At 46.1% G+C, this 14,798-nt stretch overlaps 1 protein-coding gene across 1 annotated transcript in view; it reads right to left on the bottom strand.

Annotated features, from left to right (window-relative positions):
• Positions 1–12,623: 12,623 nt before the first annotated feature.
• Positions 12,624–14,798, bottom strand: part of cdk20 (cyclin dependent kinase 20) — a 15,651-nt gene continuing 13,476 nt past the window's right edge. The window contains exons 8-9 of the mRNA XM_078254110.1: positions 14,569–14,724; positions 12,624–12,956 (exon numbers count right to left, since the gene is read on the bottom strand). Of these exons, the coding sequence (XP_078110236.1) occupies positions 12,765–12,956; positions 14,569–14,724 (348 nt within the window). The 3' untranslated portion in view covers positions 12,624–12,764. The remainder of the gene's footprint in view (positions 12,957–14,568; positions 14,725–14,798) is intronic.

The raw sequence follows: 14,798 nt of genomic DNA, 5'->3' as shown, positions 1-14,798 counted from the left end.
AAGGCAGCAGCCCCCGAAGGCAGCAGCCCCTAAAGGCTGCGGCCCCTAAAGGCTGCGGCCCCCGAAGGCAGCAGCCCCTAAAGGCTGCGACCCCTAAAGGCTGCGGCCCCCGAAGGCAGCAGCCCCTAAAGGCTGCCTCCTGTCAATGATACAGATGACAGCTTTATCACTGGTATTGGTAGAAAAGATGTATGACGTAATAACCTCCCATCAAGAAGCCTGGAAGGACAACCTTTTTTAGAGCCCTGTCTTTGACCGTCTTTGCATAGACAGGTCATATATCACATGTAAAAACTGGCAGCAGTAGTTTTGGAGTTAGGACATTTGCTCTGCTCTGCATCTTTGCAGCAGTTTTGAGATTGTTTTCGTTCTCTCATCAGACGGATACTTTTCAGCAAATGCAGTTTGCTTTTTGAACACTTGGACAAAGAGAGAGAGAGGGGGGGGGATGACATGCAGCAAAGTGACGCAGGTGAGAACCCAACCTGTGGCCGCTGCATCAAGGACTGAGCCTCGTATATGGGCGCACACTGTACCAGGTGAGCTACCCGGGCGTCCAAAGATGGATTGATTGTTTGATTGAGTGTGTTGACAGGAGATTCAGACTGATGGATACAAACTGTCAGCATAAAAGAAGTCACTGATTCAAACAGTCAAACACTTTATTTAAGTCAAAAAATCAGTTCACAAGAACATATATTTATAATGTTACTAACCCTCATGTTGTCAGCGGGTCATATTTGACCCAATTTTAAGGTTTTTTTACATCAGACATATGAAAACGTCGAAATAAGTGCCTAAAACTTTGGGAAAAGAGTCAAAAATGTTGTAAAAAAGCGTCAAAAACGCCAGCAAAAGCTACAAAATGTCCTAGAAAAAGACATACAAACATCAGAAAAAGCTATAAAAATGTGGAAAAAAAAGTGACCAAAACAAAAAACAAAAAAGCAACGAAAAACGTTGAGATAGGGACAATATTTCACGTTTGACGGGAAGACATCACAAGGGTTAAAGACGAAGAAGAAGAGGAGGAAGCAGAGGTCAGAAGGGGACCGGCATGGACAGCTTAGTCTCTGATTGGTCGAATTTCCTGCTCCTCTTCTTCTTATTGGTCACTTTACGGTTTCTGGTTTGGATTCCGTCTCTCTTCATCGCCAGCGGCCGGTTGACCTGAAACACACAAAGTACACATCTAAAAAAACGGGCTGTCTCTAAAGATGGACGACGCGCAGTGTTGTAATGTAACGAAGTACAAATACTTTTCTTATTTTCTTATTTATTTATTGGGGAAAGAAACAATCTAACATTTCTGTACAGACTGTAAATGAGCCAGCTTATAGCATAAATGCTAATGTTCACCTGTAGTCCCGAGGCAGCAAGACAACAACATACAAGATAATACAACACAAAAGAATGAGACAATACACAATATCAAGCAAGAAACACATTAGCTCACATTCAGGCAGATTACATCAACACATTTAGTCACAATGATGACACAACTGGGAACTTTTAAGAAGGTTTTTAAGATGTTTTTTAAATGTACAGCACGTCGGACATTCCCTAATGTTTGTTGGGATGCTGTTCCAAAAACGACCTCCTCTGATAGACGGAACAGTTTGTCGCTGTATCTCCTCTGAATGAAGCTGTGGTACAACAGCCTCCGTCAGTCGTGGTTTAATGATGAAAGTGAAGGCCTAGAGGTTAGAGAGGAGAGTTTGTGACCGGGAGGTCGTCGGTTCAATCCCCAGACCAACAGGGTGGGGAAAGTGAAAGAGCAGCGCTTGTCCCTCCCTCATTACCACCACTGAGGTGCCCTTGAGCAAGGCCCTTAACCTCCAACCGCTCCAGTGGAGCTGCTCAGTGGCAGCAGATCAGACTGTGGTTCTGCTGGGCAGCTTCCAGGTGTGAATGTGTAACTGTGTGAATGTGATCAGGGCGTTCCTGCAAAAGAGAGGCTGCCTCTCAGTGAACCTCCCCTGAATAAATAAATATATGTATTGTATTTTACGGTGGCCCTGAAGTGCAAATCACAACAGCAAATAGAAAAACAGAACAGCAAACAGAAAAACACGACAGCAAATAGAAAAACAGAACAGCAAACAGAAAAACACGACAGCAAATATGAAAAACACGACAGCAAATATGAAAAACACGACAGCAAATATGAAAAACACGACAGCAAACATGAAAAACACGACAGCAAATATGAAAAACACGACAGCAAATAGAAAACACGACAGCAAATATGAAAACACGACAGCAAACAGAAAAACACGACAGCAAATATGAAAAACACGACAGCAAATATGAAAACACGACAGCAAACAGAAAAACACGACAGCAAATATGAAAAACACGACAGCAAATATGAAAACACGACAGCAAACAGAAAAACACGACAGCAAATATGAAAACAGAACAGCAAACAGAAAAACACGACAGCAAATATGAAAAACACGACAGCAAATATGAAAAACACGACAGCAAATATGAAAAACACGACAGCAAATATGAAAAACACGACAGCAAATATGAAAAACACGACAGCAAATATGAAAAACACGACAGCAAACATGAAAAACACGACAGCAAATATGAAAAAACACGACAGCAAATAAGAAAAACACGACAGCAAACAGAAAAACACGACAGCAAATATGAAAAACACGACAGCAAATATGAAAAACACGACAGCAAATATGAAAAACACGACAGCAAATATGAAAACACGACAGCAAATATGAAAACACGACAGCAAATATGAAAACACGACAGCAAATATGAAAACACGACAGCAAATATGAAAACACGACAGCAAACAGAAAACACGACAGCAAATATGAAAACACGACAGCAAATATGAAAACACGACAGCAAACAGAAAAACACGACAGCAAATATGAAAAACACGACAGCATTAACTTCTACCGTAAAGGTAGGGCCTATCTAGCAGAGGACGGAGCCTCCTGATTGGACAGACGGACTGTCTGTCTGTTAAAAGTAGGAGCTTTTCCGTGTTTTTCACCTCTCCTTCCTGTTAAAAGACAGACAGTCCGTCTGTCCAATCAGGAGGCTCCGTCCTCTGCTAGATAGGCCCTACCTTTTCCGGTAGAAGTTAATGCCGTTTTGTTTTCCTATTTGCTGTCGTGTTTTCTTTTTGCTGTTGTGATTTGCACTTCAGGGCCACCGTAGTATTTTCCCAAAATATTACACTGATGGAATGACAAAGGTTTTTGATCAAGTATTTTTATAGATTGTTACTGCACTTAAGCAGCATTGCCACGTATCCGTACTTTCCTTCATTATTTATATTTCTGGAAACTTTTCCTTTTCCTTCACTACATTTCCCCTAAGCATCTTTGGTACTCGTTACTTAACTGTTAAACAGTTTCTGTTTTTGTCTTTGTTGACGTCAGGCTTTGAATTTGATGTTTAAAAATGGCGTGGAAACCCAGAATATTATGCTTTGCTATAAGGACGCCACAATATCAGGCGGTGGCAAGAAGGCACTGCAGAGGTCGATCCCCCCCGGTCCGGGCAGGGCCTTTCTGTGTGGAGTTTGCATGTTCTCCCCGTGTTTGCGTGGGTTTCCTCCCACCATAAAGACGTGCATTCTGGGTAACTAGCACTACAGTTGAAAATTAGCCGTCTGGCTAACACTGGCACATTTACAGCATCATGGTTGATTAATGGGCATTGTCCTATTTAAATAAATGTATCTTTAGTGGATATGACACATGCCTTTGGTAGTAGAGCTGTAGTACCTTGTGTAGTTTGTAGTGGAGCTGTAGTACCTTGTGTAGTTTGTAGTGGAGCTGTAGTACCTTGTGTAGTTTGTAGTGGAGCTGTAGTACCTTGTGTAGTTTGTAGTGGAGCTGTAGTACCTTGTGTAGTTTGTAGTGGAGCTGTAGTACCTTGTGTAGTTTGTAGTAGAGCTGTAGCACCTCAGTAGTTTGTAGTGGAGCTGTAGTACCTTGTGTAGTTTGTAGTGGAGCTGTAGTACCTTGTGTAGTTTGTAGTGGAGCTGTAGTACCTTGTGTAGCTTTGTAGTGAGCTGTAGCACCTGTGTAGTTGTAGTGGAGCTAGCACCTTGTGTAGTTTGTAGTGGAGCTGTAGTACCTTGTGTAGTTTGTAGTGGAGCTGTAGTACCTTAGTGTAGTTTGTAGTGGAGCTGTAGTACCTTAGTAGTCTGTAGTGGAGCTGTAGTACCTTGTGTAGTTTGTAGTGGAGCTGTAGTACCTTGTGTAGTTTGTAGTGGAGCTGTAGTACCTTGTGTAGTTTGTAGTGGAGCTGTAGTACCTTGTGTAGTTTGTAGTGGAGCTGTAGTACCTTGTGTGGTTGTAGTGAGCTGTAGTACCTGTGTAGTGGAGCTGTAGTACCCTTGTGTAGTTTGTAGTGGAGCTGTAGTACCTTGTGTAGTTTGTAGTGGAGCTGTAGTACCTTGTGTAGTTTGTAGTGAGCTGTAGTACCTTGTGTAGTTTGTAGTGGAGCCGTAGTACCCTGTGTAGTTTGTAGTGGAGCTGTAGTACCTTGTGTAGTTTGTAGTGGAGCTGTAGTACCTTGTGTAGTTTGTAGTGGAGCTGTAGTACCTTGTGTAGTTTGTAGTGGAGCTGTAGTACCTTGTGTAGTTTGTAGTAGAGCTGTAGTACCTTGTGTAGTTTGTAGTGGAGCTGTAGTACCTTGTGTAGTTTGTAGTGGAGCTGTAGTACCTTGTGTAGTTTGTAGTGGAGCTGTAGTACCTTGTGTAGTTTGTAGTGAGCTGAGTACCTTGTGTAGTGGAGCTGTAGTACCTTGTGTAGTTTGTAGTGGAGCTAGTAGTACCTTGTGTAGTTTGTAGTGGAGCTGTAGTACCTTGTGTAGTTTGTAGTGGAGCTGTAGTACCTTGTGTAGTTTGTAGTAGAGCTGTAGTACCTTGTGTAGTTTGTAGTAGAGCTGTAGTACCTTGTGTAGTTTGTAGTAGAGCTGTAGTACCTTGTGTAGTTTGTAGTGGAGCTGTAGTACCTTGTGTAGTTTGTAGTGGAGCTGTAGTACCTTGTGTAGTTTGTAGTGGAGCTGTAGTACCTTGTGTAGTGGAGCTGTAGTACCTTGTGTAGTTTGTAGTGGAGCTGTAGTACCTTGTGTAGTGGAGCTGTAGTACCTTGTGTAGTTTGTAGTAGAGCTGTAGTACCTTGTGTAGTTTGTAGTGGAGCTGTAGTACCTTGTGTAGTTTGTAGTGGAGCTGTAGTACCTTGTGTAGTTTGTAGTGGAGCTGTAGTACCTTGTGTAGTGGAGCTGTAGTACCTTGTGTAGTTTGTAGTAGAGCTGTAGTACCTTGTGTAGTTTGTAGTGGAGCTGTAGTACCTTGTGTAGTTTGTAGTAGAGCTGTAGTACCTTGTGTAGTTTGTAGTAGAGCCCACAGGCGTTGCAGACTGGTTCTCCTGCAGAGTTTCTCCTCCACAGCGTCGTCATTTCAGTCAAACAGTTCACACACTGAGTTCCTTTTCTCTGAGTCGCAATCTGAAAACACACACATTATATAAAAACGTGTGTGTGTGTGTGTGTGTGTGTGTGTGTGTGTTTCTCTGTGTGTGTGTGTGTGTGTGTGTGTGTGTGTGTGTGTGTGTGTACTAACAGCTCTTCTCTTCGGTATCAGCAGCGGCCTGTTGTTGGGTTTCTGTTGAAGGCAGCAGGTGTTACACAGGTGTCGACCCGCAGCGTCTCTACTCCACAGGGGGGCGCTGCTCGTCCCGCAGCTCACACACTCACGCTGCTCTAAACACACACACACACACACACACACACACACACACACACACACACACACACACACACACACACACACAGACAGACAGACAGACAGACAGACACACACACACACACACACACACACCGAGAAAAACATGAAATATCCTGTGACACACCACTCACGTCTGTTTCCACTTTTGCGTCTAAAAGCTCAGTTTTTCGGCTCGACAGCTTATAAAAACTTCAGTTCTGGGTTCTCTACATTGTTGGTAGTTCATATCACCATACAGCAGCTTTTAGACATGTTTCTGTTGTTTGTAGCTGACGGAATCAACGAGCAGGAAACCTTCAAGCAATACAAGTCAGGGAGCGGAGAGCTGTTCTCTGCTCCGGTGGGGGAGGGACTTCATTGAGCTCTGTCTCTAGGAGCGTTTTCCTGGGGAGGACCGTCTACTGTAAACTCGTGGTTAATAAAAAGGCAGAGAGCTTGTGTACACAACAGGATGTTCAACGCACCCCCGTTTCAGTTTGAATAAACGCGTTGCTACGTTTTGTCGGGGCTGAACCACAGACAGTGAAAGAAATGGACACAGCGACGCCGTAGACTGCGACGGAGACCAGTGAAGGACATTAGAAGCTCTTTCCCGGTGATGGCTGAGCGTTACTGAGCAGCCTCCAACTGAGCTTGAAGACGTAGATGTGACGTGAGCAACCTGTCTGAAAGTTGGAAGTCTTCTGGTAGCTGTGCCAAGAGAAATCTCAATCATTCCCAATCTAGCAGAGACGGAGAGCGTAGGTATATGTAAGGAGATAACATAGGCACAGGCTCATTATTGATCACTAAAATGATAGTTAACATTAGTCATTACACTTAAACAGCTAATGGAAGTCCAAACTGCCTGAGAGCTTCTCCTGTACTATACGGTAACTCCTCTACTATGAGACAGGAAGTCTCGTGGTTATGACCCAATCGTTAGCCTATTGTTATAAAAACGTCTGCTACGGAGCCATAACGTGAGCTACAAGGTAATGGAGCCTTTTATACATTGTCGTGTTTCTTTAGAAATAAACAACGGATAAACAGAGTCTTTAAACGCTTCAGATGTAAAGGTATTCTCTGTCAAAGTGACGTCAAAATGAATGGGAGTCAATGGGATGCTAACGGGATGCTAACGGGAGGTGAGAGCTTCTTAGCGTATGAACCTCCCCATAGGAGATATATGCTTTCAAGATGCTCACTTCCCCCCTTGGGCTGAACGTGGTAATGAACAGGTAGATATCTCACCTGGCGCACTGCTCCACCCCAATGACAGACTGCCAGGTAACCAATCACCGGAGGAGGAAGGGGAGGGGTAAAGGTTGCCAGAGTAACCGTTCCATCCAGGTGTTGAGGTGAAGAGGCAAGCTGGAGACGGAGTCACTGCTGGATTACCATATAAGGAAGCAGCAGGAGGAGGCGGGACATAAGCACAGGAGTCGTCCAACCAGTGGGAGGAGGTGATGAACTGGTTACTGGCAGCTGCCGGCCGCTCGGCATCATGGGACATGCTTGGTGATTGGAGGAAGGTGTGTGAAGGGGCGGGGCTAACCTGTGAGGAACAGAAGAATTATTTGTATTCGTTAAGAAGATCAGATAAGAGTCATAGGAGGCACTTCGAGTGACATGATATGCAGCTATAGACTGTAAACATAGCAGACGTCACCCATCAGTTTGTGGCTGTTTTCAATCCTCGAGTTTTGTAATTTGGCCGTCACCGTCTGGGATTTTTTCAAAGAGGACGTGACGATTTTTAATGAGAGGGTGGTATGGAGCTGGGGGGGGATGACACAGCCAAGCCAGTGTTGTTTATGATTGCAGTGGCGCTGTGCAGGGAGGTGTGTTCAGGTGCATTCTGGGCATGCTGGTCTTACAGGGAGGTGTGTTCAGGTGCATTCTGGGCATGCTGGTCTTACAGGGAGGTGTGTTCAGGTGCATTCTGGGAGTATTGCTATCTTGAGGCAGCGGGAAGTGATGGCACCATTAACCAACAAAAACCTGGTCTAAAGTCAATAACGCAGCATTTCATTGTTATTTTAACAGAGCATTAGTAAAATGCTCCTAGGCTCGTGCACAGCACGTGCACACTATGCTTGTTACACACACAGGGACGCACAGCAGCACACACACATGCAGAAGATTACAAATACAAATATTACGGTGCAAATCCTCCATCATAACAGCAATGCTCCAAGGTCCAAACGCTCCTGGCTTTTAAAGGGAATGGGAGGTGATCTCTGATTGGTTGATTGCATGTTACGCCCAAAACACACCTCTGATTAATGAAGACACTAAGTACAACCCTTTTGAACCATGCGCCCGGCGCACGGACCCTTTTTACTGCCGTAAAACTAGCAAAAGGGGATTAGGACACGCCCTAAACACACCTGCAGCAGGCGCTTCACGCCGTGACCTCAGATCGTTAAAATAGGACCCGAAAAAGATGAACAACAACCAAAAACAAGTTGAGTTCTACTGTGTTTTAATGTCCACAGTGCAGTCGTCAGTAGAGGGAATATGAAACGTGATTCTGACCTTTGATGTTTGGTACGGAGCAGGGAACCAATCAGATAGCTGCAAATAATCTGACATCATCACAGTGTGTCTGAGAGGACAGGAAAGAAAAGAGCGTTCTTTAATCACAACTTCTTTGATTACCAGAAAAAATCTGTTACAGATTATAAAATGAATTATTAGTTAAAGTAAGAGACACAAAGATTTTAAAAAAAACTAAGAAAACAAAAAATAAAACAGAGAAATAACAGAGAAATCAGAGAGGTAAAAGACAAGCTTTAGATCAATAATGTCCTTCTGAACTCACTGCAGTTTCTAAAATGATGAAGACGTTTAACTCTTCATAGTTTATTTATATTTTTATATCAGAAATATGGGTTTCTTTCAACCAAATTTCCCCAAAATAACTTATATAATAACTTAATACAACTTTCTTCCACTGTAAAATGATTTAAAGGTGCTGTAGGTAGGATTGGGAAGATCCAGGACTTAGCCTTACCTCCCCCCTTTCTGCTGAAGCCCAAAACGGTCTCCTAAGCCCCTCCCCCCACAAGGGAGAATGAATGCGTGTGCATGAGCAGTGATTGACACGCAGTTAGACACCCCCCTGGCCCTGATTGGTGCATCTGAACAGTTAGACACCCCACCTGGCCCTGATTGGTGCATCTCAACAGTTAGACCCGCCCCCTGGCCCTGATTGGTGCATCTGAACAGTTAGACACCCCCCCCCGGCCCTGATTGGTGCATCTGAACAGTTAGACCCGCCCCCTGGTCCTGATTGGTGCATCTCAACAGTTAGACCCGCCCCCTGGCCCTGATTGGTGCATCTGAACAGTTAGACACCCCCCCTGGCCCTGATTGGTGCATCTCAACAGTTAGACACCCCCCCTGGCCCTGATTGGTGCATCTCAACAGTTAGACCCACCCCCTGGCCCTGATTGGTGCATCTCAACAGTTAGACCCACCCCCTGGCCCTGATTGGTGCATCTCAACAGTTAGACCCACCCCCTGGCCCTGATTGGTGCATCTCAACAGTTAGACACCCCCCCTGGCCCTGATTGGTGCATCTGAACAGTTAGACACCCCCCTGGCCCTGATTGGTGCATCTGTGGATCAGTGGTAGAGCGGTTGCCTGCCTGTCAATCAGAAGGTTGGTGGTTCGATCCCTGGCCCTGCAGTCCCATGTTGAAGTGTCTTTGGGCAAGACGCTGAACCCCGAGTTGTCCCCCATGCTGCGCCATCGGAGTGTAAATGTGTGTGTTTATATGATGAGCAGGTGGAACCTTGTATAGCATTTTTTAGATGTTTTAATCAGGCACGGATTGAGAATCTTAACAAAATAACATAACTAAGAATAACTATAGTCATGTCTGTACAGGCTGTCAAACTTGAACTAGCTTCCCACAATAGCACAACATCAATGCTAATCTCAACAGAAAACATCCAGTCTACTCATCCCTTCCACAGAGCCAACCGACACGAGTAAATAGGTGGAGTATAACTTATATATACGTATAGGCCTTTACAGATCACTCTCAGCGTGAAATGTAGTTCTCAAAGTTCAAGCACTGAGGAAGATGGCACTGAGTTTCATCAGAGCAGCGTTAGGGTACTAAGAGACGGAGAGGACAGGGAGCTGGGTACTAGGAGACGGAGAGGACAGTGAGCTGGGTGCTAGGAGACGGAGAGGACAGTGAGCTGGGTACTAGGAGACAGCAAGGACAGTGAGCTGGGTACTAGGAGACGGAGAGGACAGTGAGCTGGGTACTAGGAGACGGAGAGGACAGTGAGCTGGGTACTAGGAGACGGAGAGGACAGTGAGCTGGGTACTAGGAGACGGAGAGGACAGTGAGCTGGGTGCTAGGAGACGGCGAGGACAGTGAGCTGGGTACTAAGAGATGGAGAGGACAGTGAGCAGGGTACTAAGAGACGGAGAGGACAGTGAGCTGGGTGCTAGGAGACGGCGAGGACAGGGAGAAAGGGGGCAGAGTGGTACATCATTAAAATGAGTTGTCAGGACTTACAGGGAAAGCTGTACTTGTACTGACAATCGGTCCTTCCTCTTCATAACCACGCACAACTTCTGCTTCAGCATCTATAGCTCCACTCCTCACACATCCACACCATCAGGATGCTCCACCATCTATAGCTCCACTCTGTCTCCCTCCTCACACATCCACACCATCAGGATGCTCCACCATCTATAGCTCCACTCTGTCTCCCTCCTCACACATCCACACCATCAGGATGCTCCACCATCTATAGCTCCACTCTGTCTCCCTCCTCACACATCCACACCATCAGGATGCTCCACCATCTATAGCTCCGCTCTGTCTCCCTCCTCACACATCCACACCATCAGGATGCTCCACCATCTATAGCTCCGCTCTGTCTCCCTCCTCACACATCCACACCATCAGGATGCTCCACCATCTATAGCTCCGCTCTGTCTCCCTCCTCACACATCCACACCATCAGGATGCTCCACCATCTATCTATGTCACTCCAGCCGGGCTGTGGTTCTCTGTCATGTCGTGCTGCTGATGCTCAGGGTGCTGATGTTGTTCTAATTGTTCACTAATTGTTGCCGACTTTTGAAAAAAGTGGAGCTGGTTGGAATATTACTCCTAATTAAATCCTCTCTGCTATCCTTCTCCCTTTTAGCTTTCCATTTTGTGGCTCCACTGCTCCACCGTAATAATAAAGTTATAGCTATAATACAGTTATAGAGATAATACAGTTATAGAGATAATAAAGGGATGCAGATACTCACAGAGCGGAGGACAGGTTGATGCAGATGTTGAAGTTAGAGAGATATTAAGCACAGAGGACTCCTCTGAAGAGTGTGAGTTACGCTCCGAGCCGTTGGAGGAGGAACAGGAAGTGGGAGGGGAAACACAGTTTGGGTCGAGTTCCTTTACTTTGTTTTTTTAGATTATTTGTTGGGGGCTTTTCCCTTCATTAGATAGTGACAGTGGATAGACAGGAAAGGGGGGAGAGGAAGAGAGGGGATGACACGCAGGGAAAGGGGCAGCAGGTCGGACTCGAACCCGGGCCACTGCCAAGGACTCGGTCCACCTGGGACGCACGCTCTGCTGGGGGAGCTATAGAGGCCGCCCCCATTACTTTGTTTCTCAGTTAACTGGATTTCTTTAATTACTTATTTGATTAAAAAGACTGATTTCAGTGATGTGTTTGCTCACACTTTACCACGTCTTTGTCGCCTTTTCTCTTCTATCATACAACTATGAGGTACTTTACTTGAGTACTTTACTGCTTCTTTATACATAAAACATTGTACTTTTTACTGCTCTACATTTGTTGTTTCTTATAGCAGATTGTCTGACGTTACTCTGATGTTCAAAATCACGGATGTTTACGTTTAAATCACAGAAAATACTTCAGAGAAAGAAGAACAACGGTTAAAGGAAATGATTATCTTGGAGCTGTTACTGAAAGGTCTGGAACAGACAGACAGACAGACAGACAGACAGAGAGACAGACAGACAGACAGACAGAGAGACAGACAGACAGACAAACAGAGAGACAGAGAGACAGACAGACAGACAGAGAGACAGACAGAGACAGACAGAAAGACAGACAGAAAAACAGACAGAAAGACAGACATACAGAGAGACAGACAGAGAGAGAGACAAACAGACAGACAGAGAGACAGAGAAACAAACAGACAGAGAGATAGAGAGACAGACAGACTGACAACAAGACAGACAGACAGAGACAGACAGGTAGAAAGAGAGACAAAGAGACAGACAGAGAGACAGAGAAACAGACAGACAGAGAAACAGACAGACAGACAGAAAGACAGACAGGCAGGCAGACAGAGAGACAGACAGAGAGACAGGCAGACAGACAGAGAGAGACAGACAGAGAGACAGGCAGACAGACAGACAGGCAGGCAGGCAGACAGACAGAGAGAGACAGGCAAACAGACAGACAGAGAGAGAGACAGACAGACAAAGAGACAGACAGACAGTCAGAGAGACAGACAGAGAGACAGACAGAGAGACAGACAGACAAAGAGACAGACAGACAGACAGAGAGACAGACAGTGACAGAGAGACAGACAGAGACAGACAGACAGACAAAGAGACAGACAGACAGACAGACAGAGAGACAGACAGAGAGACAGACAGTGACAGAGAGACAGACAGAGACAGACAGACTGACAAAGAGACAGACAGAGAGACAGACAGAGAGACAGACAGCGTTCACGCTCACATTCACACCTTAATGTCCACAACACCTAACTAACCAAACACCTGCATGTGTAACGCTGGGAGAGCATCCAAACTCCACACAGAGAGGCACACATGTTATATTATATTATCATCTCCTTTTATTATCATTTCATGTTTTTATGAAGGAAAGAACAATGACACGTGAAGAACGTCATCAACAGAGTGAAGACAAAAAAGTGTGTTTGAGTCACTGAGGGAGGAAGGTGATTGGTCGGTCGGTGGGTCGTTCAGAAGCAGGAGGCGTGTCCCTGCAGCAGCGAGGGGTCTACCACGCTGTTCTGCAGGGGCAGGTCCACGGAGAAGTCAGTGGGCGGAGCCTGCAGGCGCTGGCGCGGGGGTCGCCCCCCCCTCTGAGGGATGGGGAGCTCTGAGTGGTGAGCAGGAAGAGGAGAGGAGAAGAAGTACGGGTGGAGGAGAGCCTAAAGAGACGAGAAGTCAATCAATCAATCAGTTAGTCAGCCAGGTGCATTGTGGGTATTTTATGGTGTATATTAGGGATGCACTGAATCCAGATTTTGGGGTTCTGCTGAATCCTGAACCCCCTGGTTGAGGTTCTGCTGAATCCTGAACCCCCTGGTTGAGATTCTGCTGAGTCCTCGTCCCGTCCTCAGTCCATGAACACAGTCAACACATTAATGAAGTAAACAGTGACTGTCCTTCCTTTGCCGTACCTGAAGTTGCTGCATTCTGGCTGCTGTCTGTAGATTCCTTCATGCTCAGCTCGTATTCTTCCAGATGTTTCATACCAGATGTTGTAACAGCGGTGATGTTGTGTATTGTTTAGGGTCCTCGCCACCACCAGACTAATCAGCATTGCAGATTGAACATGTAGCTGGACTTGAATGGCCTTCTTTTGACTGAAAGTACTGCCAAACAACACTTTTTCTGCTCACCAGTTCCATTTCCACTTCCTCTCAGCCTGCTGCATTGAAGCTCCACCTACGTAAACACCTTCCTGTAATCAACGGCGCCGTCATCACGTCGACCAGCGTAGCGCGGAGTGACAGCGTAGGGTTCAGCAGAAACCCAACCCCGTCAGAAAGCCCAATATTCAGCCGAATCCTTGCACCTGAACACACCTCCCTGTAAGACCAGCACGCCCAGAATGTACCTGAACACACCTCCCTGTAAGACCAGCACGCCCAGAATGCACCTGAACACACCTCCCTGTAAGACCAGCACGCCCAGAATGCACCTGAACACACCTCCCTGTAAGACCAGCACGCCCAGAATGCACCTGAACACACCTCCCTGTAAGACCAGCACGCCCAGAATGCACCTGAACACACCTCCCTGTAAGACCAGCACGCCCAGAATGCACCTGAACACACCTCCCTGTAAGACCAGCACGCCCAGAATGCACCTGAACACACCTCCCTGTAAGACCAGCATGCCCAGAATGCACCTGAACACACCTCCCTGTAAGACCAGCACGCCCAGAATGCACCTGAACACACCTCCCTGTAAGACCAGCACGCCCAGAATGCACCTGAACACACCTCCCTGTAAGACCAGCACGCCCAGAATGCACCTGAACACACCACCCTGTAAGACCAGCATGGGCCACAGGTGGGACAAGGTGCATTTGCTATTTAAACGACGTGGGCGCTGGACGGGAAACTGACAACTGGGTCGGTCTTTGCGCTGGGTGCTAGATAGGGCCCTATACCTTATGCTGTATAAGCGTTTTCTATTTTTAAACACATTTTCTATTGATCAATACATTGTTAGTGACGTTGAATATACGGTGGTGGTGTAACGGTACACAAGTTGACCAGGAAAACCGAGAACTCAACTTATATGCCTGTTGCTTAAAAGTTATGAGTGAGTCCATGTTATTTAGTTATCGCCAAACGTTCCGCACCGCTAAGCTTGAATTAAAATCAGATACGGACCTTTGAGTGATAAGTACGCGAGTCCCTGCTGTAGATGCATCATAACGTGGTTGAATATGGCAAAACGAGCACTCAAACAGAAAAGAAGAGAGGAACTCAGGGCGAACCCTGAGGAACTCCACTTCCTGTTCCCTACCTGTCTGGCGGAGCAGCGCTGTTTGGACGGGTAAACCAGGAACTTGTAGAGCAGGTCGACGGCCTGAGGGGACGTGTCAGGGACGATCTCCTCCAATGGGATCGCGGGATTCTCCTTAAAGGTGATTTTATTGTAATCTGGCAACTCCACGATCTCCTGGAGAGAAACACGAAGACATCAGAGAGCGGTCAACACACTGATCTACTTGTACAACTGGTATTACTTATAAA

This window comes from Sander vitreus, chromosome 7, assembly GCF_031162955.1.
Source record: "Sander vitreus isolate 19-12246 chromosome 7, sanVit1, whole genome shotgun sequence".
In the NCBI taxonomy this organism is placed as follows: Eukaryota; Metazoa; Chordata; class Actinopteri; order Perciformes; family Percidae; genus Sander; species Sander vitreus.
The sequence above is the reverse complement of the archived record's forward strand: the minus strand, read 5'-3'. Positions and strand labels throughout refer to the sequence as shown.